This window comes from Homarus americanus, unplaced genomic scaffold, assembly GCF_018991925.1.
Source record: "Homarus americanus isolate GMGI-L3 unplaced genomic scaffold, GMGI_Hamer_2.0 scaffold40248, whole genome shotgun sequence".
In the NCBI taxonomy this organism is placed as follows: Eukaryota; Metazoa; Arthropoda; class Malacostraca; order Decapoda; family Nephropidae; genus Homarus; species Homarus americanus.
This window is the reverse complement of record NW_024712526.1, coordinates 7479245-7505700: the sequence shown is the minus strand read 5'-3', so window position 1 is coordinate 7505700 and position 26456 is coordinate 7479245. Positions and strand designations below refer to the sequence as shown.

The 26456-nt window shown below is 35.4% G+C and overlaps 2 protein-coding genes across 7 annotated transcripts in view; both read right to left on the bottom strand.

The window, feature by feature from the left end:
- Window positions 1–8412, bottom strand: part of LOC121861859 (WD repeat, SAM and U-box domain-containing protein 1-like) — a 37333-nt gene extending 28921 nt beyond the window's left edge. For 3 of the 4 annotated variants that reach the window (XM_042359763.1, XM_042359756.1, XM_042359772.1), the window contains exons 1-5: window positions 8282–8412; window positions 3053–3121; window positions 2623–2778; window positions 1350–1521; window positions 327–472 (exon numbers count right to left, since the gene is read on the bottom strand). In XM_042359763.1, the coding sequence (XP_042215697.1) occupies window positions 327–472; window positions 1350–1521; window positions 2623–2778; window positions 3053–3121; window positions 8282–8304 (566 nt within the window). In that variant the 5' untranslated portion in view covers window positions 8305–8412. Of the gene's footprint in view, window positions 1–326; window positions 473–1349; window positions 1522–2622; window positions 2779–3052; window positions 3122–4894; window positions 4962–8281 lie in introns of those variants that run through there. The other variant, XM_042359778.1, reaches the window with a different exon arrangement.
- A 1573-nt stretch (window positions 8413–9985) lies between these two features.
- LOC121861834 (alpha-tubulin N-acetyltransferase-like) overlaps window positions 9986–26456 on the bottom strand; it is a 33047-nt gene continuing 16576 nt past the window's right edge. For 2 of the 3 annotated variants that reach the window (XM_042359735.1, XM_042359746.1), the window contains exons 8-10: window positions 24300–24463; window positions 19478–19513; window positions 9986–15099 (exon numbers count right to left, since the gene is read on the bottom strand). In XM_042359735.1, the coding sequence (XP_042215669.1) occupies window positions 14945–15099; window positions 19478–19513; window positions 24300–24463 (355 nt within the window). In that variant the 3' untranslated portion in view covers window positions 9986–14944. The remainder of the gene's footprint in view (window positions 15100–19477; window positions 19514–24299; window positions 24464–26456) is intronic. The other variant, XM_042359740.1, reaches the window with a different exon arrangement.

The window sequence follows — 26456 nt, the reverse complement described above, 5'->3', positions numbered from 1 at the left end:
AAGTCGAGGAGTACCTGTATGTCCATGTTGGTTAGTATCTCTACATGTTACAAGTTCTTACAAGGTAATGTTGATGTCATAGAAGAAACAATAACTTGATTCACCCTTTACTGTATTGCTTATCTGTCTACTGGATGTACCATTTACGAATTTTAAAGAATTTTTCATTTATCTTTATTCAGTAATACAATGGGTAGGTTGTCCTAAAAACATACTCCACCAGTCTCTCTCCAAGCAAACCTTTATTTGGAACTCAGAACTCACTCACTGATGACTCAGATGTCATAAAATCATGAGTAATTCAACTAAATTTTTGCAGGACTTACCTGAGCAGTGATAGAGTAGACACATCCCATATACCAGCCATGTCATCATCTCCTCCTGCAGCCAACAAAGCGGAGTTTGGAGAGAAAGCACACACTCGCACTGCAGCATCACTTGGTGGCTGTAGTGTGCACAAGCGGTCTCCAGTCTGTTGGTATACAGTAATCACATTTCATCTATTACTGTGACAACGCTAACATAAATGGCACCATATAATTATCAAGTTTCCAATAAGGCAACCAACAGGTAATAGCATAGAAGAATCATAGGTAGAGAGGAATTAGCATTATAAAACTAGTTAAAATTTTCCAAAGATCACTAGGAGTAATAATTACCCAAATATCATATACTGTATTCTTAACTGCAATTCCTTAATCAGCACATACAGGAATACTTATACAGTACATGTACTGTACTATACAAAGAATTTTAACACTACCTGTATTAAAATTTTCAAGATTATAGTTGCAAAGGTAATACAGTACTGTACTGTACAGTATGTTTGGGCAGATAAACCCTTATCTCTCGGAAATCAAATTTACTAGTGTGCTTACAGTAACTACTTTAGTATACAGGGGGTCCTCGGGTTACGAACGGGGTTCATTCCTGAGGACATTCTTAAGTCAGATTTGTACACAAGTCAGAACACACGCTATACTTCACATACCGTATTTACAGAACAATGTTTAAAATCCCACTATATCATAGCCTAAGTCCTTATATACTTCTAAAATCACTTGATTCAAGACAAAAGAAGAAATAAAATGACAAAATACAGCAAATGAAAGTTAAAAATAAGTCATCAGATAAATAAAATACAGTAGTGTAAATTTCAAGTTTAATGCCGTTCATTTTGGCGGGCATTCGTAAGTCAGACGTTCGTAAGTTAGGGACCCCCTGAACATCCAAAATAATACAAAAACACCAGAGTGCCATGTTTTCATCAATCGTCTTATGGACCTCTACAGTATATAAAAAAGATCAATACTCTTTCTCCACTAATATATACCACTATGTACTGCTACCTTCACGTCCCAGATGATTGTTGAGCCATCAGTTGAAGCAGAAGCCAGTTTTGTTCCATAGGGAGAGAAATTCACACAGTTGACTGCATAGGTGTGTCCCAAGAGCGGGGAGTAACCAACTTCAACAAACTGGTCCCCAACTTGCCATTTAAAAACCCGTACACTTTTGTCTCTGAAACCAAAATCAGACTGTGTTGGTTACATAACATGCAATCAAAAAGTTTTTGAAGTTTAAGCAACAACTAATACAGGTATTGCAAAAGTGAAAACTAATATCAGAAGTCATACCTAGCACTGTATCTAAAGTTGGAGCCCTCCAAGCCTGAGGAGCAAAACAGACTGAAATACAGTACAGTACATGTTTCTGAACCGTCACCTCACTGTACACTATCTTTGATGGCATGAACCACCTACCCCTAAACCTGGCTACACTTTAACTGAACATAGCTTGTCAGTCTGTAAATGAAGTCCATAGAGTCGGTTCCTTCAGCAACAGTATGATGTTCGTAATTCAGTAAATGTAACTACAGGGGATAAATTACATAACAGTATATTCCATATCCAGAGAAAATGAACCTCATGTGGATATTCAGGTTGTAAGAGAATGTCAGCAAACAACTACAGAAACTATATACCTCAATAATAGAAATGACAGAGGAGAGCATGTTTAGAAGATTCCTCCTAGAGGAGATACAACACCTGGGGTAATATGCCTTGTAGCAGGTCCCTGTTGGAAAAACCCATTGGTATGGAAGAGCACATCAGTTTTACAGGAAATAGAATAAATCTCTCTGGAAATGACTTGATTGTTCCCATTAATCAACCGATTTTCAAATTCCCAGAAGGATTCCAACATGTTCAAAAGCTGAATGTAAAGGAGGCTGTATAAACACTAAAAGATACATATCTGATAACCTGACCACCTCCTCTACTTTGGAGGTTAATCAAATTTCATTCCATCTTATTACCTGGAACAGTACAAATTACTTTAAACTTGGAATATCCATAATTCCCATTAATTAATAATTTAAATAAAATATTAAAAATTAATTCCCAAACATCATGAATAAAATGGACTTTAGCTTAAGACTGATCAAGTCTAGAACAAAAGCTACAGTTTAGATGACCTACAACAGCCTACCAACTATTGCTGGAAGATCAAAAGATCTACTGCATTTTCTAAAGCAAATGGCTTCATCTACAGGAGGAAGTGGTGCTTTTCCGAAGCCAAGTGACAAATAAAACATCCTTGAAGGTTGAGGTTCAGACTTACGATGAGCCAGTGGCAAGTAATGACCTGCCAGCAAAATCCACACTGGTGACATCATTAGTGTGGTCCTTTATGGTACACACCGGGGACGGTTTGGTTGATCCAGCTCCATCATCACTGTTCCCATTCTTACCTCGATTTCTATTCAAGGCACTACATCTGTAAGTGTTACATGCTGCATAGTCTTCACTCATCTTACATGATAATTCAACGAGTTATTTTTTTTTTAACAACAATAAAATAACTTACAGTAAATTATGATTTGTTACATAATAGATGTATAAATAATAATCTCAGAAGAAACAGCTTCATAATCAAACTCTCAAAAGCAGACTTTCAAAAAATGTCTAAATACAACAAGTTAGTCATCTTCATTATAAATCTACTAAAAAACATAGTGAAAAAATTATGACATGACACAGCCTTATCTTACCTCTCTCTCAGCAGCTCCAGGTCCCTGAAATGGTCTGTGTCGTCCCCCCCTTCCATTCGGTACCAATTCCTGTGAAATCATAAAACTCATTAGTTAGTACAGTGCCATTCAAAGAAGGATCATTTGTAGGTTTCATGCAGGTTACTTTTCATACCCGAGTTAAAACAATAACACTCCACTACAGGTAATCACAATGGAAGATAAAAGAGAGCATTGTCCAGCACAGGTAACTATATACTGTATTGCATTAAATTGAGGCGGAGCGGAGGGGGTAATTTCCAAACTTTACATTCACACTATACACCCCTGTAGTCAATCTTCCCCTGTTTGCCTGTACTGTACACATTAATAAAATAGAAAGTCATTACTGGATATATTTTTACACAGTGTCTAACATAAGACCCCCACTTCCCCTTATGTTACTACAGTACTTGAATTGCATCTCTTCTCATTTACAGTATATATCTAGTGACATCTCAATAATAAGACCAGAATAAAATATTTATTAACCCCTTCACTATGGGGACACCACTTTTAATATTTTATTTTAATATTGCCAGACAAATTTAAGCAGCTCATGGGGGTACACAAGGGGTCGAGAAGGCTGGCTTAATGGAAATTTTTTATCATATTATACAGTTGGTCCTCATATTACGCGGTCCCGCATTCCGCGTTTCACCATTAACGCGGTGCCTTGCCAGAACCTAACATTTTCACATTCCGCGGTCGTGAACCCCATTACGCGGAGAGCGGCTGGCAAGCCGCGCCATTTTTGGATCCAAACCTCCCGCCATCCGCCATGTTGTGTAAGAGGCGCGTAAATGGTGCGCACAAGGTCGCCCAGTCATCAAAACATGACCAGTTCTTCACCCGCCACCCACTACAGCCGGCCCAAGTCAGTGATAGTGATAATTATAGTGAGGATATGGACTTATATGAACTTTGGGGGGTTTGACAAAGAGGCTCTGCAAGCCTCTGTGGTGGATAGTGATACAATTGATACAAGTGATACAGGTGAGGGCCAATAATCTGCCCTCTGCCTCGGAACCAACCGCCCATCCCCGTGTGCCCAGCCATCTTTTCTACTAATGTAAGTGTTAAAAAACCTAATATTATTTATATTTCTCTTAATTATTAATTGTGTGTGCATGCCATCATAAAGTTAAGATAATATTTTTACTACAACATAGTTGTGTGTCGTCAAAAAGTGGAGTTTGGGGATCGGCCCGGACTCCATTTCAATTAATCCCATATGTTATGTTATTCACTTTACGCGTTTCTCACTTTCCGCGGTACCCTCCGGGTTACATTAACCGCGTAATATGAGGACCAACTGTATTTACTTTTCACCAAGCTAAAATAACAGACATGAAACCTGATTAAAAAATAAAAAGTAATAGCTGTTAATTCTTATTCACATTTACCAACTGTTTTGGTATTTGGAATTTTGGTTAGTTTATGAGCTATACTGTACTGATCATGACTATTTAAAGAGTTACTTATCACCATTAACTGATATACTGGAGTCCCATATCATGTATACCTAATATCATCTGATAAGACCACTGATTAACCTTTTTATAATGGCCTGTAAGTGGTCAGTAATCACAGCGGTATAAGTGCAGTACGTACTAAACTTTCTCAATAAATGCGTTCTCTCACATCCAGAAGACTTGTCAATTCATTCATTCCTGTCAATTCATTCATTCATTCATTCATTCATTTTAAATTTCTGTCTGGTTATTCCACATCTTTCAAGGTCAAAATTTTCAACCTTGAGCACATGTAAGGACTATTTGGCTACTATAAGTTCATATCTGGTATTTTCAAACACAAAATTACCTTTATGGTGTTGAGCCCTTAAAGGTGTGGCCCGTTGAAGGTGTGCCAGGTATATAAGCACCTCTGGTATCGACACTACACTCTCTACGAGGAATTGGTAATCAATGTCCCCCCCCCACCCCCCCCCCAGGATGACATCACAAAAAATGGATCAGGCCACATATTATTCATGCCACTTCCTCCTTCACACGATACCTGCACTGTACACCTTTCCAACCTACGCTACTCTGTACTTACATGGATAAATACACTGTACAGTATATACAGGTATACGAATAAACGAAAAAAAACACACTTGAATAAAAACGCCATTAATCGATTATAACACACACACACACATGTACGCAAACTAACAAACAGTAAACAAACATGTAAACACCCACTCACCCAGAACATCACACATAAAACAAAGGAATCATAAAATATTCATCAAAATTACACATACAGTAGTTTAGTTTATTACCGTTTACACTCGTCCTTATCATCTACTAGTTCTTGGTGTAGTGTTCTCCCAGGTATCAATGGTCACATACTGTACTTCGTTCTTTTCCTGTTGTCCAGGCCACATGACTCAACATAACCCTATCATTAATTCAGAGCCACAGAGCCAAAGGTTCTTGTGTAGATATTGATTGCCAGTCACTCAACCACCACCATTACTACCATCTATCTGGTACCTGCAACTAACTCTCTCCACCTATTACCACCACCTACCTCCTGGCCATCACCTTCTACTATCATCTATTACAACACCTACAACCACCATATACCATCTACTACTAACAATTCATTTTCTACTGGTTACTATCACTCTTTCCCACTATAGTACCACCATCTACCACTGACCCCCTCTCCCCATACCAAATATTTACCTTGCTAACTCACTTCCCCAGACCAAATATTCCCTCCCTTAGCTATATCTTAACCCTTAATAGGCAGCTAAGGATTCCCTCCCATATGCTCAAAAATGGAACACGAGGAAACTAAAACTTCCACCCATGATGGTCACTGTCCCCACAGCTAACTTCCACAGATATTGGCCAATACTACCAACAGCTAACTTCCACAAATGATGGCCAATGCTGCCAACAGCTAACTTCCATAGATGATTGCCAATGCTACCAACAGCTAACTTCCATATATGATGGCCTCAGTCCCTACAGCTGGCATCCATATATGATGACCACCGTCCCTACAGCTAACATCCATATATGATGGCCACCATTCCTGCAGCTAACTTCCATAGATGATGGCCACCATCCCTACAACTAACTTTCATATATGATGGCCACCATCCCTACAGCTACCCCCCCCCCCATGATGGCCACCATTTAAGGGTTAAATGACCTGTGAATGCATACTACAACCTGACAATGACCGCCTTCATTTTGTTCTCTTTTAACACTTACAATTGTAGAGTTTATGATTCATGTCATACCTATGCACGTTCATTCTATGTTTTGCCACCTTTTTTAGTAGCACCTTCTCCTGGACTCAACTAAAGATGTGTTCAGTAAAGGTGGAGGAGAATGTTAGCACCAGAAGACTTTATGGAATTGCACCAAATTTTCAGGATATGTTGTTTGGAAGATACTGAGTAAAAAATTTATATAACAACCTTGTAGTATTTTTTTCTTTTTCTTTTTAGCCTATCCTTCCATCACAGATTATTTGTTAGTGGGCAGGACATGAAAGATGAGGGAAATAACAGGATAAAAACATATGGCAATAATTTCACTTATCTAGGTGCTTTGTAGATGATGATATAAATTATTTACTGCAATCAGGACACCGTTGGATCTCTTGTAACGACCATGTTTTGATTCACATCGTCTGTTATACAGGAGTGTTCACAGTCTTTGTTAACATGCCAAGAAACGAACGATGATCACATTGGGCAGTTTTATTACAATTTATATTGGATTGAATTCGTTCATTTTTTCTAGAGATGTTGTTTGGATGATAGTAAGAAAATCGAAACAACAATGCACACATCAGGTTAGGTTAGGTTCTAATACAGTAGATTCTGTGGTCCAGACACTTTAAGGAAATACAGTACTGTACAGGGTAATACATGAAATTTTTGCACTTACTTTACTTCCTTTATTAATGACCATGGCAAACAAGGGATACTGCCATCTGAATTAGGAGCACAAATTAGATGTTCAGAAAAATAGTGCAAATTAAAAAAAATTAAAAATCACGAAATATTCTAAGTGAAATAAAAGGAAGAAATTAAAGAAAACTATTATTTTGTCAATATAGAAATGGAAGATTTTTTTCAAAGCCAATACTTAAGTAAAAAAAAAATACATTATACACATCATGATGGAAAACTACAATAGCTACACACAATAGCAACACTCACTGGCCCTGCAATGACTACATTTTAAAATCGTCCTACAGTATTCTGAAATATTAATATCTCAACCTATGGCCCCTTTACCATTATACTGAGATGGTGACAAGCTACTTTTATTCTATTATATAAAGTGTAAATTAACATAGGTAATACAGAAAGTGAAATGAAGATAAACTCTTATCAAATACTGTAACTATACTGTAGTACTGTATTATACATTCACCCCTCAATACACATGTTTTTTTTTTTTTGGGTAGTTTCACTTATACAGCACCTGTACATGGTCAAGTATACTGTATGTGACATATTAGTTTTATACACAGCTTCAGGACTGAGGAGGTTCAACCTGTTTACTGTACTGTAACGTGTTAAAATATTAATACTTGGCAAGACATCACCACTTCCTTAACATATTTTCAAGATGACGTTTTATATATTCACAGTGACAATATATAGGCAAAAATAATATTCAATACAAAGTACCTGCAGTTTAGTTTGTTTCTGTATTTCACAATTACCAATTTCCAGCTATAGTACTGTGAAAAGATATTAAAAACAAGTAAAGTACAGTATAGTACTTTCATGTTGTAAAAATTAATATACTTTACTTTATCCTCTTCATCGCTAATCAGCCTGTTGAATATTAAGAGAAATTTATTCCTAACTGTCGTCAAGAATTATGTAGAAAGACTGGTCAAGTAGGCCCTAATCTCAATACACCTCCTAACCTAACCTAACCCATTCTAACCTAATGCCAAATCTAACTTATTAATGGTTTTAAGTAAAATGCGACCTTTATTCCAAGCCAAAACTGTGACTTTATTCATTCCTTTTGTTCACATTCACCTCAACACCACTAATGATCTCCTCTGTGACATGATTACCTCTGAGCTGCTTTATAATTGTTAGTTTGTGACCTATTAGAGCCACAATCTAGAGACCATAATGTTAAATCCAGAGTACTTATTTACCAACATAATGAGACAAGTGAACTACAATGTTAAATCCGTCGCTATCAAACTTACTTGTACTTTAGAACGTTCGTCATAGAAGCAGTTACTACCGTACGTTAGCTCTCAGGTCACCTCCTACACTGACTGACTCCTCTCTCGAGTCTCCTGTTCTCCTCTCTGGAATGTTTACAATGGTAGACGTCATTAATGTGTCAACTCAGATGGGACACTTTCTTTCAGGGAATAAAATATATGTTGGCAACTTATTCCCAAGTTTAAGAGTTGGTTTGTGATCAATAGATGGCGCTGAAGCTCTTGAGGTTTAAGTATCACCCTTGTGGGAAAGAATATTTTTTATATTCATCCCAAATACGTTAATTAGGCCTTTTTAAATGCTTTTCAATAAATTTAAGCTGTAATGTACCGCGCTTATATAATTACAGATACCTACAGTATCCAGGAAAACTTAGCATATACAGTAGAACAATTACTATGTGCACATGATTATTATGATAGGTTACAGCAAAGCTTTTATCGAAATCACTGTAGGGTACGGGTGTCTGTCACCCCATCAGGTCCCCGAGATATGACAGAAGCTATCAGTTCATTAAAAATGACCAAAGAAGGGACACCAAACTTGATGGCTGCACTCTGGCACCTCAGGTACCCAGAAACATTTATAATGCCTGCAGTTGTCTAGCTTATACTATAGACAGGTAAGGGGTGATTTAATAGAAGTTAAAACCACATAAGGGGACATTGCTAAGTCTAGTGTTGATACCTGGAATTAGCAGATGCCAGCCCAATGTGAGGTCACAGCCTCACATTAAAGAAGCCATAAGTTCAGAAAAAATTGCAAGGGCAAACTTTTTTGCAGTAGGAGTTGTGAACTCTTGGAATAACCTGTCAGTGTTGTGACAGATCAGACTTGACCAACACTTACAAAGGTTCAGATACATTCTGGAGCCAGTGCACACCCAGTACTTACCAACAGTGTATGACAGAGATGGGGCCAACCACCCAACTTTACTTTACTTTATCCTCTTCACCCCTGATCAGCCTGTTACTGGGAGCACGTGTGGGGGCTGGGGCCCAGGGTCACCTTCAGGCTCAACTCCCTATCACCAAGCACCTGCCACTCACAATTAAGATAAAAGTTCAGTAACCCATTATCAGGGTACAGGTTCCCAGAGGTTTGTATTAAATTTTATATTCCAATGTACCTTAGTACATAAGACTGCACTTTGTTGCAGTAGTTTCAATGCAATTTTGAATCCATTTCCACAATATTCTTAACTTAAGGCCTAAGTGAGCCAGGTAGATGCATTTTCATGTCACCGTTTATAGAGGTTGGGTGTAAATAGGACTGCCCAGTATGGGCCAATAGGCCCACTGCAGTTTCCTCCATTATGTTCTTACTGTATTAGGAAACTTTAACATATCAACCTATGAGTATGTGAGCCCAGGTACAATACAAGAACCCAGCAACAAGAACTAGGTTGCACCATTGGTATGGCTAATACTGTGCATCATCATTGTTTTATGGCTACTTTTCATGCTCACCACTGTAAACCCAGGGCATCAGCCCAGAAAGTGCAGCAAAGACAAGGGGACAGGCACAACTCTGGTTGACTAGTCTGCCAAAAGGCATGTTGAAGCAGTTTTATGGCTGGATTGCCTTCCTAATGCTAATCCACTTAAATTTTTATTTCCAATAACATATCATTCTGTAGTACTGTACAGGTACTTTCATTCTTGTGTTAAACAAAGTAAAGGTCACTTGGTTGAACGTTAATTTTTATTACTTGGCAATGGTAACAGTTACAGAGTATTTTAAAGTTAAAGCTTCTGTTAAAAGAACAAATGAAACAGATCATATAATAATACAATATATAAAATAAAACAATTTCTAGATCTCTGCATCATTTACAATAATAAAACTATAATCAATGACAAAAGCCACAACAGCAATGTCACATATAATCCAAAACATCAACTTGGATTTTCATTACAGTACTTAACTATGAAGCTGCAGTTGTTTGACTGGACATACATTAAAAATTATTCTAGACTGAGTTGAAGCAGTCAGTTGTACAAAATACATAAACAAAACATATACTGTAGCAAAAATCAGACAACAGGTTTAAATTCTTCAATATTACATAAGGGAATGATATTCTGGAATATTCTTACATCGAATAGGTAAATTTTGCAGTACTTTAAATGGTAAGTTATACAGTAAGTTTAGTCTTAAAGATGAGAAAGTACAGTGCATGACAGCAATACTCTAACTATCCCTTCACACCCTGGACAGGGGTCCCCAAGATCTGAAAACCAACTAAACAGAATAAACAAACTAAATCAGGTGGAGCTCTAATTAACCTTTATACTGTATTCATGTTTTAAGGATATACATCATGCAGGTGTGCCAGTCTGAGAATTAATTTCATATTTTTATCTTTCCACTGTAAGCAGTGTTCATATATGTGTTGAATATACTGTACTGTACACATAATTCTTATCTATTTCCACAATGTTAAGACAGAACTCTCATGTGAAGATTCATGCAGCTATTCATAAGAGTTATCCTAAAAACAGGAATACTAATATTAACCATGGCTCTTCCACTTCCTTATGTTTGTTTATTCCACTTAATAGACTTCTGGCTTACAGAAGGACTGTTGGATAGTAGTTATTACAGTATACAAAAGTGCAGCAACCTTGCACAGGCAGTTGAATATATGCATTAAAATTATCATATATGTATCAAAATGTATGGAAAGTATCTGTCTGACACTAGAATTTTAAACTATATCACATCTGTATTAATTTTGGTTTCACAAAAAGCAAGATGCACTTCCTTTGTAATGATGTGTTCATGTATAAGCACCAAATACAATAAATGCCTGTTTGTATAAACACATCACTTTATAAATACTGTACTACATTGATTCAAACAATATATATATATATATATATATATATATATATATATATATATATATATATATATATATATATATATATATATATATATATAAACAGTATATATGACACAAAGGCAAATCTTAAATTTTTATCATTTTTGGTGGATAAATATTTTTTAAAGAAATATCTAGAAACAACAAAATCTCTGTCATTCATATAAAATTATTTTTCTGGATCTCTTAATAAGAAAGAAAAACGTTTGTAGATACACAGTACTATACAGAAATAATTTTGTGCATCAAAATTGTGCCCATCACTGATGACTCACATGAAACACTGCTGCACACACAGACAACACAAAGTAAACTACTTCACATTTTTAATAAATTAGTTCAAAGAAACAAAATAAATAGTACATATATACAGTATATATGGAAATATGTGTAAAGCCCTTTGCAATATTCACTAATAAAATTGGGAAAAATGTCTATTTTTCAATGTTAAGACTTACAATACCTGACAATTTTTAACCGACACTTGCATTATTAATTCAAGTACCATACAGCTTGTCATATCCTACAAAAATTCTTTAGTTTGCAGTTGTCTATCATTCTTCTTACATCCCAAACAAGATGTGTTAAGATTTGTAAATTGCAATGTGTTCATCCCTGGAATGCTGACAGAGAGACCATCTGGATCTATATCTCTGGAAGCAATAAGTTTTACTTCAAAGCTTTTTCATACCAAAATTTTGTCAGGTAAGTCTTACATTGTCAATAAATTTCTGTTTATTTGCATCAATACTTTTCACAAGTTCCTCAACTATGTACTGTACTTTAAAACATGTAAAATAAAAGTATTAAGAAAAGTAAGTATTGGACTGCATAGTTTAGAAACAAGCATATTGACCATATGCCTTTATACAATACAGTACCATTTTCCCAGAGGGACTCTATAATTTAAAACAAAAAAGAAAATTAACAGCAAAAGAGCCTTTAAAAAAGATGAATTATGGAACAAAATAAGACCATACATTATACAGAAAATACCTCACTTCAAAAAACTTAACTGCAAGAAAAAATTTAACTTAAAATAACGGTCACTAGTGGAGGACAACGAGACGTGAGTTGTCATCATGTTCCCGAGAGAATGTGTGGAGGCGGCCTGTATCCTCTCCAGGGGGAAGTTGAAAAATTTGTTATACCCCCAAACCAACACATTACTCTATTGAAATAAGCTATAACTACATACCGTGTAATGGATAATGTGCTGATAATTTCCCAGCATCAGTCATAAAATAATAACTTAAATGTAATGTACTCAGATATCCTTCATAACAAAAAATTGGTTGCTGAATCTAGCACTAATCCTTACAACTGTAAATACAGGTGTTTTTCACAGTACTGTACACCTATTATACACAACATTTTAACCAGCATGAAACTGGACATGATATCCTAACATACCAAGTTGGAAGATGTATCATTTACCTTACCTATGGGTTCCTTTATTAGTGCCAAAAGCCTTCTCTATATTGTTATTAATATTTTCTCCATTTTAAATCAACAATAAATAATTCTTGTTAAACATATCTTTATCTACACTTACACCAAAAGGAAGCAAGTAGAATCTATCAAACAAAACGAAACAAATCCATTAGTGTGAAAATTTGAGGGCCAAAATTTGAGGGCCATGTAACTGAAATTAATACTAAAATGAATATTGAAAAATATTTATGCCACCTTAGGTTCACCTCTTCTTCCTAAACCAATTTGTACATTGTTGTCACATCAAAAAAGATAAACACATAACTACTTATTTTCAGGTGAACCTGCCATTAACTCATTTTTACACTGACACGAAGAAACATATAAAAAGTTCGTCAAAAAGGTTTAACATAAAAACTAATAAAGGAATGTGCACAACATAATGCCACTTCAACTTGTAAACAATCAGTTCAAACAAAGCATGAGTATCCCTAGCTTATGAATAAATGAGAAGGCCTTCCTGTTCTGCAAAAACTTTGTTCATGATCTTCTACCAAAATAAAATCAATCTTCTGAGAAGCCTAATGGTTGTTATCAGGTTTTACATATCGTACCCTTAAAAAATATAAAAATAAAATAGCTGCGTACCATTCATTTCAATCATGAATATCCTGTACTGATTTAATAATAATATTGTCATAATAAGGCAGAAACTGGAAGTTTACATATCCTTACAGACAAAGGACTACATCATGCTACTTAATTGTAAAAAAAGTGCAAATTTAAGGCAAGTCATTTCAGTGTTCAGTAATTACCTACTACCATATATCAAATTAAGTTCAGTTGTTCTAAATATTCTAAATAGCAACACAATGCAGATGAAACATGTTTTCCCATTTTAAGCTTCTAGAATAATGGGAATATTTTCAGCAAGTGCAGTACATAACAGATTTTGCTCCAGAATAGTGCTTAGTGTACTGTATACACAGTGCAGTCAACAGGTTTGTGAACATGGCAGTCAAGTTGGACAATGAGGGCATCTCCAGCCGATGATGGTACTTGAGTACTGTACTAAATATACCACCCATATATCTAACCACCTATCAACCTTACTCCAACCCCAACAACAGGAGATGGAACGGGTGCACCAAGCCTCACAAAACACTGAATTACATCTACAATATATCCTTATACTGTATCACTTTATACCACCCACCTACCACACAATAATGGTACAGTACCCTATTAATAATTGCTATAAGCCCTTCCAATGCTAAATACTGTACTGTATATACCACGTTAACAATGGTATCAGATCTCTAATAAATGTTATAAACCAAGGTGATCAGGCACAGTACTTGTTACATGACATAACTAACCCCATAAAGCAGTAGTTTCTTTGGCAGACATCCTTGAGTCATTAAAAGTTCTAACGAGATTATCAGATAAGACTAAGTACAGGTATTTTAGTTCCCCAAAATGCATACAATGAAATGATGGGTAATAATGCAATGAGTAAAGCTGACGTTTGATATGAATCGCACTCTGCTATCATAATACTGGGAATATCCTGACGTTTTGCATTTAATATAGTATTTTTAAGCTTAAAAGCTTAGCTAATCCTCCACTTTATGTCTATCTCTTCATCTATCAGTCTATTAAAAACTTATTCCACACCCAAGTAATTAGAGCGTAACAGTTTGCTTGGCAGCACTCTAACTCGGGATGCTAAATACGTCAAGGTCCTCCAGTGACAAATATCCCACTAGATAAAAGCGTACAATAGATAGTAGTTGTCAGAGAATTTAATCCAGATTTCTCTGTTCAGTGTTATACAGTATATATATTTCCTAATAAAATTAAACTTTTCACTTACTGGATATCAAACCCACAGACTGAAATCACAACCTTGAGCACATTCCACCTCAACTTTTACATAGTACCAGTAACACCACAATAAAAATATCATGTTAAATTTACAACATATAGCTTTAACTTTTGCCCTGTATAAATTTATCCAGTGAGTTATGAATGGTAAATAAAATGTAAAATCATACAATCCTTGACCTAAAGTAAAAATAACACCTGACCTATTAAATAACTATAGTACCATAGTGTGCACATAAAAATTAGGCAGGAATGCAAGTTGTAGCCACCACATAAAGATGAGCTGCAGTGTTTACAGGTATCAGGGAATGCTGATGTGTCAACTGTCAGCCACCTGGGACCTCTTCAACCCAAGTGACAAGTCAATAACCTGGCAGCAATAAAGGCTCTCTTGCTTGGTGGTAAAGACAAGAAGCACTCACTTTCTGCTTTATTACCATAAGGCATGGTGATGGAATTTCAAGTGTCCATGAACAGATTCATTTTCATGTAGGACACCGGTCATGGTGGAGCCTGAGGGCGCTGACATTCGCTCTGCCAACGATGTTGATGGGCGAGACACACTATCACGCCACTGGCTCGTCTTGCCTGTTACCAATGAAATATACATTAGACAATAATAAAAATGTTCTTTTAGGCAATTGGATAAAGCACTTTTTTCTTTTAATACTGTATACACATATAAATGGTAAAGAAGCAGAATGCACCCCCTTCATCATTAGGAATGTTAAAAAAATATAAATAAAAAAAATTACATAAATAAATCTTTGCAGTGTCAAGAACAAATCCTGCTTAACTTTTATCGAGGGGGGAGGTGACATACAGTGTCTTAAAAAACACAAAATCTATCTTCAGCTTAGGATTCAGACATGTGTTTAGAGGGAGATTCATTACGGTTAGTCGGGCTGCAAGTGTGGGAATCAGTGTGCTGGTTCCTCAAGAATACATTAAAACCAAATAAAAATAATTGTCCTGTATACTATAAATACATATGTCACTAATATTTTCCATCCAATTAGAATATCTATAAAATCTATCACTAAAACAAATATACTACTATAAAATATTCACTAAAAGACTGAAATATAATCTGGTGACCTAAATTTAACTTGGTATTTTTAGATGAAAAAGACGAGTACGGCACAATCAAAATTGCAATTGTTGGATTAAACTTCAAAATGACATTCTCTATTAATTTATATTTCAGTATAATATTCTAAAAAATTATAATAAAGTTGGGAAGCAAGAAAATAAAAACAAAGACCTTTCTTACTGCACTACATTATACAATTTTCTTTTCCACTCTTTCAAGAACTCTCCTTCTGTTACAGTAACCAGAATCTACAGCAACATATTTCCCCTCCATTCAATATAATTTGTTCTCTTTCTAACTGCCATTAAAAATGTGTTCTGGTCTGTTATTCCTCTTCCATAACACAGTATGGGAAATGAAATTGATTCAAACACAAAAAATAATTTAATATGAAACAGATTTAACTTTGTGTAAATTAACCAAAAAAATCCGACAAATTTTCCAATGATTCCGTAGCAGAACTAATAATCTTTCATATTTTCATTGGTAGAACAACACTAAAATGAAGAAAAACGAATAGAACAAAAGAAAATGTGATGTACTGTATTGTAATTGGGAAATTTGCTAACTTCAGAGGTTGTGTGAGTTAAGAGCACTGGGATGAAGGAGGAAGTACAAGAAAATAAAATAGAAACAAAGAAAACACAGAGGAAAAAGTACACATAGAAACAGAAGAGATTGAAAGCAGGGTTATGGTATCTTATGCTCAAGTATTCTATGTAATATATATACAGGTTTATATATGTGTGCACATTCATATCACACTTATATCTTAATAACAATATCATTTGGTGCTTAATGATGCTAAATATATTGTGAAATCTACTTAAGAAACTAGACAAAATGAGTGACAAATAACTAGTGGTGTTCTTTATGTAAGCAGTTTTGAGGCATAAACAGAAAACACAGATTTAAATACAGTTCCTGTGACTATTTAATGCAAGTGATGACTATTAACATCACTGATTCTATGACATTACAGTAGTCATTGCTATAACAGGTGGGCTTGACTATACAATACAATAGAGTACTTAATCTACCGACTGCTTGTCTAGTCTTTTTTGAAGTTTAAAATGATTACCTGTAGAGACCCAAGACCCAACTTAGGTAAGCTATTCCCTACATCTACAGTGAATTTTGAGGGGAAAGAAATCTAGCTTCACCTAGTTGTGTGGATGTGATTTGAACTGCTTAAAACTGTGACCTCTGATAATGATGTGTGCTCTCAGTTGTGGGTCGAGCTGCTTCAACATACTGTATACATCTCATATCCAGTTTTAAGATGCAAGGGATATACAAGCATCACAAACAGGCTCAGTAACTACTGACACCACTTATTACTAAAGGTCACAGTGTTAAGCTGTTCAAAAGACGATCATGTCCCAAACGGAGACAAATTATAATGTAAAGTCAATAACCCACTCATTATAACATCAACTAAAGTCATTATTGAACAGATGGAGATATAATTACACAGGCACAGAGCCTTTCTTCAGGACACACCCAAAGTACCAAAGTTAACTAAGAAATGAGACAGTAATAAAAGCCACTGTCTTTTTATAACACAAGCTGTAAGGCAATCCATTTCCATCCCAAAATTTCTCAGTCATCATAAAAACTTTGTATATAAAGATAGACCAGTCATTCCCCTATATAAAGCATGAATAAGTAAAGTCATATCAAGGCTTCAAACTTGAAAAATATTATTTTGGGAACACATGCGTCTGTGTATAAAGATGTTTATTACAGTAAGCTATGTCTCTGGGCCTTACAATTAATGATATTCAATCTTGAACATCTGAATCTAAACTTGAATATGAATCTACGTACCCAGAGACACACTATAAATCTTATCTTTACAACCAGCCACATAAATGTTCTAAAAACATCCCACACAGGCAGCCTGTATTGTACTGCATGTCAATCAAACAATCATTCCTGAAGCATGGAGAAGCATCAACACTACTACTGTACTTGACTACAACACATCAGCAACACCATCCACTGTTAGTACAGTATCTATAAAACAATATATGTAGTATATAAAGTTCTGATGTGTAAAATGTAAAAAAAAATATATAAATATAAATCATCAAAATGATCATGAGAAATTGCATTGTAAAATATAGTTTAAATTTGGATATGTATATTAGAGACAGACAAAGAATTCCAATGCTTGGGTAATACATCCAGTAATAGAAAGGAATGGATGCTGACATAGAGAAAGTTTTTAAGAACTGGCAACTTGCCAAAGCTGATGGGAGGAATAATATAAAAAATTCAAGTCAGCCAATATGACACGATCTCCTTGAGGAGTGTTAGCAAAAGGTCCTATTGTGTGCTGTGAGGTGAAAGATAACAAAGTACAGGAAGTAAAGAGGATTTCTTCAATACCAGATGTAAATTACTGAGGAAATAAAAAATTCAGTACGGTAATGTAACACAGATGTGCCAGATTAAAAATATTTTGGATTATCCAATGATGAGGACAGGTGAAGCACATGAAAATTAGGACAGGTGAAGGAGGTGGATCATGAAAGAATAAGTGTAACAGTGTATGAGGGTAAGGTACACAGGAATAATTTTAGGATAAAGTTTTAAATAAGTTATAAGACATAGTAAAAGCACAACCTAGAAGGATGCAAAGAGATCATGATGTTTATGAATGTTGTATGCAAGTTAAGCCATCATAAGAGTAAGCTCATGCCTATCCCTTTAAAGGAGGGTAAAGTGCTAAATGGTTGCTCTAGGAATGAAATGCGCCGAGAGCCTGATATCGGACATTTTAAAGTTTTATTTACTGTACTGTACTAGGGAAGAGTCATAACATTCATAGGATAAAACTGTAGACCTCTAGTGACTCCATCATCCTCATACCTCCAGTGACTCCATCATCCTCATAAACCAACAAAACAAAACAGATCACTGAATATAAATGGCCATTTCAATATGGGATGTTAACTGTTATCTACAAACTTAAACGAGTGTACAAGTTAGCCTCAATCTTCACTGGTGATGGGGTTGATAAGTTCAGAAAGTTTAATCAATTTCTCCTGGACCCATCTGGAAGTACACTATATGTAAATTACTGTGCCATAAATACTATCACCTGCACGACAACAAGGGAAACTCACAGCAGTAAACCAGGACACTTTTTTTTTCAGGAATAATTATCTCCAATATCTGCATTGCAGTTTTAAAAGTATATTTAGGAGAGACCATTTTCCTGACTCCCTGTATATGAAGTGCTTCTAAAAGCTCTAATGGCATCCTAACAACATGCACACACACACACTTCCTCCCACAGGGAATATGGAAGCTAAGCAGGAATTATGTGCAAACTGCAAAGAATTAATAAAAGGAGTTGTATAAAATTATCTTCCATGTGTAGGCAGTGAGGTAAACTTTACCTGAGACAGATCTGTGCAAGAGATGATTGTCAACAACACTTTGTAATTTGTAACTACATATTTTGGAAAAGGATTGACATTGAATGTTAAAAAAAATCCAAAAATTTTATACATGTGAGGGTATCAACTAACTACAAATTTCAGAATACATGACTTGTATGTGCAATTACCAAACTCCTTTTATAATGAATGAGCAGAGGTGTCAAACTTGGAAATTACTTTCTTATTTGTAATGTTTATTAAATGTGAGCCAATTTCAATTACAATCTCAGAATAGACCTTAACTTTTCATGTATACAGTACTGTATAAACCTCACGATAAAAATAATTTCCAATCTTATGAACTGCATCAAATATAACAAGATAAAGATGGATAAATTGCACAGAGGAGACAGCACATAGCATGTAGCATTTGGTGGTAAGCCCATCAGAACACATCCCAGCAAAAGTCTGGTACACTTACAGAGTGAGACCAATCCACAGAGCTCAGGTGACTTGACTGGATTGTGAAGATGGACAAGAGGGAATGGCATTGTAAGTTCAATTGATGAGTTAAATGCCAAAGCTTAGAAAATGTATATGTCAGGTTTCATATTTCTTACATACTAATTATGAAAATTTGTTTATCTTACCTTCAATGCCACTTCCCACCTTATGCACAGTGGACCATATAAAACTCTTCAAACATCTCTCTTTACTTGCTGAGATGATTTGCATGACACTTTTAAATACTCACATTTTTGCTACACTAAAATCTTCATGGTAAGCTACTTCTTACCTACTTCGATTCAACTTTTTTCTGGATACAAATTAATATTTAAAAAAAAAAAAAATGTCCAACTTCACAACTAGAGTGCTATTCCACTAAACCTATTAGTGTGTTGTCTGGCATGACATTCCATATGAAGTGTTGGAAGCAAACCTGAGTCAACATCATTGGTTCAAGGTTTGTTGAGCTTCTTACTACAGTAATCTAATTGTGGCAACAAAACATTCTCATTAGCAAGCCCAGAAATTGTACCATAATCAGCCTACCTGGGCAAGTGTCAACAAAATATTTGTAAAATGGAGATAATCTCATTACAAAAGACCATCTGGTTAACTGTTATTCCCATATGCAAGTAAGCTTGGTGCTTACATGACACAATCGTGAGAGTGACGAGAACACACAAGCTAGGAATTCACTATAATTCTTACTGCATTTTATAACTCAGCCTGACAGTGCTATGATGATGTACTTGTCAACATGGCTATGAACATGGTACACCCATTATCTCATTAAGCTTTCCTACAAGGCCACTGGAGGCTAGTTTTCAAGGAGGGAAGGCAAAGGCATCTCTTTCTCTATACTGTACAGTACTGCTAAGGAGATAATTATTTTTAAATACTTCTAAAAACTGTAACATCATGATACTATTTAATATGTTCACAACGTATTTGTCTTCTTTAAAAATCATGACATAAAGCACACTGGCAGCTTTGACTTCTATGACTTGCAGTGGAGGTTTTATCTATTAAGCAAGAGGAAAAAGTAGAGAGCAACATGCTGATGTAGACTGCAGTGACACTAACATAGAACACTGCAATATCACTTTGTATAGAACTACATAAAACAAGAACAATTGGAACAACACCAAATCCTGATCCTAAGTGATTTAGTAATGCCAATTTTTTTTTTCACAAATTTCAGCAACAATGTCGGCAAACACCTATTTTTTCCAGAATTCAAGAGGAATACTGTAACTCCTACATATCACTTTCAATCAATCTAAACTTTAAGAAGCAATAACCTTTCACACTACAGTACTAATAATTACCGAGGAAAAACATAAAAAAAATTATAATTCCATGCAGATACAGGCTAGTTGAGTACTGTACACTATCCACACAGTACAAAGAGAACAACAAATATATCCATCAAACTGTAAAAATGTCTGACATCATCTGAATCTGGGACAATATATTAGGAACATCATAATTATCACATTTAAGATAATAATACTCCTTCCATAACACCCATAATATTTCCATCCTCAGTCAAGGTTCCAAAACCACTAGTACTTCTCTGTATGAATATTTTTGTTTTCACTGAACTTTATACTTTACTAATTTACTGCACTCTTACACCAATGTCTTACAGGTTGCAAGACCTAGTCCTAACAAGACCCCAACCTAGTCTGGCTATGAAAACTGGGGCCATTAGAACTAAGGTTCAATTAGACTAAGGTCGTTAGAACTGGGCCCCATATGACACGCCACTTGTTTCATAAGCATATAAGAAAAGATTACAACATCCATACTGTACTAATAACCATTCTATACCACTTGAGATATCTCATATTTTTACAGCCTAACCTAACCTAACCAACTTGTACTGTATAGAGCTTTAACAAATCTGTTTCAAAAGTCTTTCTGGTAACTCAGCTACATTTAGGTACGCTATACTCTTTTTTAAAACCCAAACAAATTGACAACATTCTCATTACAACCAGTTCATATTCTATCCATCCAACTACATTCCACAATCTTGTTTTCCCTTCTCACACGGTCTTAATTACTTAAAACCACAGAATCACGTCAATAAGACAGTCAGCACTGAACATATCTTCTTTATTACTACTGTATATGTGGTTAACTACAAAATTAAATACCAATGTTAGCAGCACCTTACCTCGATAAAGGAAAACAGTACAGTGTTCACCCCCAATGTATATAATCTCCATAATAAACCTTACGATACAACCTGGCATAAGTCGGCACCTCCTCCATGTGAAGTCTAGTTTTCCTCTCATTTATATTCAGTGTTTTAACTAACATACTTTCCCTAATCCCTTCACTGTTGTTTGAGAATATTTTTTTACTATTCTGGTGTGTTCTATGTTTGTATAATCCGCTTATTATTTATCTTCCTCAACTCCTGCTGAAATTAATGTACCATCCATAAATAACAATATTACTTTCTAAATCTTCTCATCACTGCTTAAACTTGACAACTACAAACACTATAGTACAGTACTGTATATATCACACAAATGAAGCAAGACATACACATAGTCACCTGTTCTATCTTCAACCTCATTTAAATAACATACCAGTAACTCATACTTCTTACACACTCTCTTCTCTCTCGACCAAAATCCTAAAGCATCCACCCATATCTTTCTTCTCAAACTGAACATGAATGGCACACTCTACAATTCTCTTCTCTTGTGTCATACCATATTTCTTTTTCTCAATAAAAATAAATAAAATAAAAAAGATACAGTAGGTACTGTATTGTATACTGTACTGTATTCAAATAATAATTTCCATTACCACTTTACCACACAAATCATATGCATCTATATAACCTTCATTACATTTACATTCTCCACACAAGAGCATGCATATAATATCAGCTACTACTACATATGGAAACAAAATAAAGGTTTTTATACTAACAAGATACAGATACAGAGAAACTTTGCTTATGTGAATCTCACTACCTGATACTTTGGCTTATTGATAATTTGAACAATTCTGGTAATGCCAATATTGTTTTAACATATTAACCTACAGTACAACCAAAATACTTACTGAATGTTAGAGAGAAATGTTAATATCTATCAATCATGTGTCAACCCTCATGGCAAATGAACATTTATGAGATCTTTTTATTTTCCTAAGAATTACTTTAGCCACATTGTCCAGCAAGGCAGGAATAGCCTGTAACTCCAGTAAACATGTAAATAAGACTAGGGGGTAAACTTGTTATTCTTGAGTGCCTGGATGATGTTGCAAAGTGACAGCAGATAACGAGATAGTGGGAGTCTGCGCTTGTCTTCTATTACACTCAATACAATATTCCTCTTCCCTGACCTCTTTAAAGCTACAATATTAAACTTTAAATTCTTTACACCAGTTTGTTTACTATTTCTAGACCATTTTGCACTGCATTAGGGTACTTAAAACATAAACCTGAATTTTTATTGGCAGGAACATGTTCATGGTAAACTAAAAAATATATATTCCTTAGTCCCTCCCCTTCATTACTACAAATTAGCAAAGTTTCACTGTACGGTATTCTGATTCACTACCTGGTTAGGTGCATTAAATAGAAGAAATATATATATATCAAGGGAATGATATAAAGAATAATTATCAAATATGAATGTAAAAGCTATTGAGCATTTATTTTATTTTAGTACAAGATGCAAAGTAGAGACACAGTACGTATAATAAATCCACAGAACCAGAGACGGTACAGTGGAAGATTAGTTAAGAGGATTCGGTTAATGAAGCCCAAGTTTCATAACAGAACTGATTGATAAATTTCTCATAAAGGAGACCAGACTCTACAAAGTATTTACCGACGCGGAGAAACACGAGAGCGAGTAAGAATGCGTCAAGAAAGGCTTGATAGCGGCGAATACAATGTGCCAAGAAAGGCATCGAGTATTTTTCAGTTAATTGTTGGAAAGTTTTTGTGTATAATTTCAAGCATTTGGTTACCGAGTCTTCCACACACATAGTAGAAAAAGACTAAAAATCAGAAGAATAAAAAGTTGCATTGCACTAGAAATACAGTTGAGAAAAAAACATGTAATCAGCTCCAAAATAAGTTATGAATAAATTACCTCATTAACTATTTATTTCATGTCACCTCTCTCATTATTAGGTTATATCAGAGGTACAAAGTTGGATTGATATTCTTGGAACCTGTGCTTGTATGTATGTAAGGAAGACAGACAGTGTGTTGGCAAGATATGGTAAAGTTCAAGGGTTCAAGTTTGACAAGACACTGATCTTTTGTCCCACAGACACTATAAATGTCTTCTTTACACACACAGGTTTCAAAAACAAGTCTTGAGTTAGCTATGAACCTCTGATCAACCCCCTAAATGTAAGGTGACAAAATATAGTTTCAGTTTTATACATTTCAGCTGGAAATAAGTATAATTCTTACCTTCGTATGTGCAAGACTCGATACAAATGCTTCAAACAATTGATTAAAAACTTGCAAACTGATTTGGCTATAAATTAGGGAATGGTAACTCATCCTAACACCTCCAACTATACACATTTTGGAAACAAGGACTGTATCATATCAAGAAATATGCAACTAAAACTACCCACAAAAGAGTCTAATTGATATGGAAAACAAACATACCTCTGTTTACTGAAATGTAACACCACTTCAAAATACATTTCCTTAAACAAAGAAATATATGCAAGCTGAACCGCAATACAAGTGTTACTAATGAACCGATAAAAGTGCCAAATTAGCTTGTTTTGGGCATTCCTACCTGGCGACTGTGGGCCAGCAGACATTGACAATTTCTCTACTTTCTCCACCATTCCATCTTCCTCCACTGAGGGCTGCTGATCAATCACATCTTCTCCATCTTTGGCGGGGGAATGACGCTCTGGGGAAGTGGCTGGTGTTGGCGCAAATGATCCCTCAAGACTTCTGTTCACCAATAAATAAAGTGAATAAAAGTATATTAACAATGAAAGGGTATATTTCATAAGCCTAAAATCTATACTGACAAAAAACGAAGAAAATAAACAAAAATACAGTACTACTAAGAAGAATAAGACAATACTGTGTGATAATTTTACACGAGATCTTGCCTCAGTGCATGATGAATGGAACTCTCATGATATTAACAGCTGTACATACAATCCAGAAAATATCTTTACAGAGGGGTCTGATGAATTTCAAAATGAACACTACGACACCTGTTGTCTTAATATGGTTGTTAAATTCTTTCAACTGTTGTGTCAAATTGTCTAACACAAAATCATAGACATTTTTGGGGGTATGTGTACTTTATACCTAAAAATAATGGATGTTATAGATAGCCCTCGATTCAAGCAACTCACCAGCCAGCCAGGATTAACCTAACACTGGTGACTGGAACTAAATTGAAAATTAATTTATTCCTCTGTTATACCCAGGTAAATAGAGAGAGACATGACAGTATGTGTTGGTTTTAGTGTGCCCATGAGACAAAGCAGTTCAAACAATTACAAACACCATAAATTCTGAGACCGACTCGTATAGAAAATATTTAGTTGTCATCTAAGTAAAATCAATGGCAAGAAAAAAACATTACTAGTAAATCTCACTCAGGACGTCCACCAGGACTCTCATACAGTACATCAAATATGAGTTAATAATCCACTCATATAATGTCTCATTGCAACACAAATAGGTAAAACTGTCACTTCTTAATGAAAGTACAGTAATTACAAAACATAAAATACTGCATAATATATTCAAATTTATCCCCTCTAGGGTGTGTTACTCGAGATAAAAAATCTTGGAGCAAGTACACAGTATTTTCCTACATTGAGAGAAGTTTTAGGTGGAGGGGTTTGCTCAACTTAATGGAGATCTGGTCAATGACCTTATTGCTCTCGTGAATGACTTAAGCCAGGATCAGCTGAATATTAAAACCCCTCCATAGTTCCTGTTCATCCTTATACAGAACACAAGAGAGCACATAATAAACTCACAAAAACTCGCATACAGAACTGACTAGGGAGGTGTCCACTCTGTCTACCCAGGAGACTGAAACTAAGGGTTGAGGAATGATATAATGGTCTGTAACTGAACCATATGCTAGTGTGACTGAAAACCCCAGCCATCAGCCTTAGGTGGTAACTGTCGTAGCAATCAGATCTCTTTAAATCCTTAAGCATGATAGGAAGGAACTACAGAAAGAACAAAACTTCTAATCTTTCATCTCTTTGTCCAAACTTTTATCTTGGGTATCACATTAGACCTAAACATGATTTTCACCCAGCACACAAACATCAACACAAGAGCCACACGTAAGCACGACACACCCAAGGCTCCTTGAAAACATCACTCTCAGGCAACAAAAGGAACCATTCACTACAGTACAGTCATCCCTTGGTTATAGCGCACTTAGTTATCGCAATTTTCGTTATCACACCTCCATCAAAATCTGCACACCTGCTGTTATAGCGCATTTTTCAAGCCGGGAATTTCGTTATCACGCAGTTGCCTCCAGGTGTTTTTACCCATTTGCTTCAGCTACATCAATTGAGGATAAAATCTTTCACCTACAAATTGACAATAACACATTTGCTGTAAACAGACATATCTAAGTTGCCTCAACAATTGCAACCGCAGTTGCAATTTCAAATTCTGTGTCATTACTAAGGAATAACGAAGTCTCGGGTGCACTCTAAGATTGAGAGAAAACGGAGGACTCAGGCATCCTGAAGTGATGAGAAAACGGACTCCTCAGACGGGGGACTCAAATAAAGAAAGCATAGCTACATGTGTTGTGGACTACAGTATTGAGTGTATCCTTTTCATCACTTAGTAATAAACCTAGCAATGCTTATGTGTTTTTCTGATGCTTACCATAACATTATCTATATATTTAGTGGGTCTAAATCAGTGGTGTCAAACTCAATACCTTTAG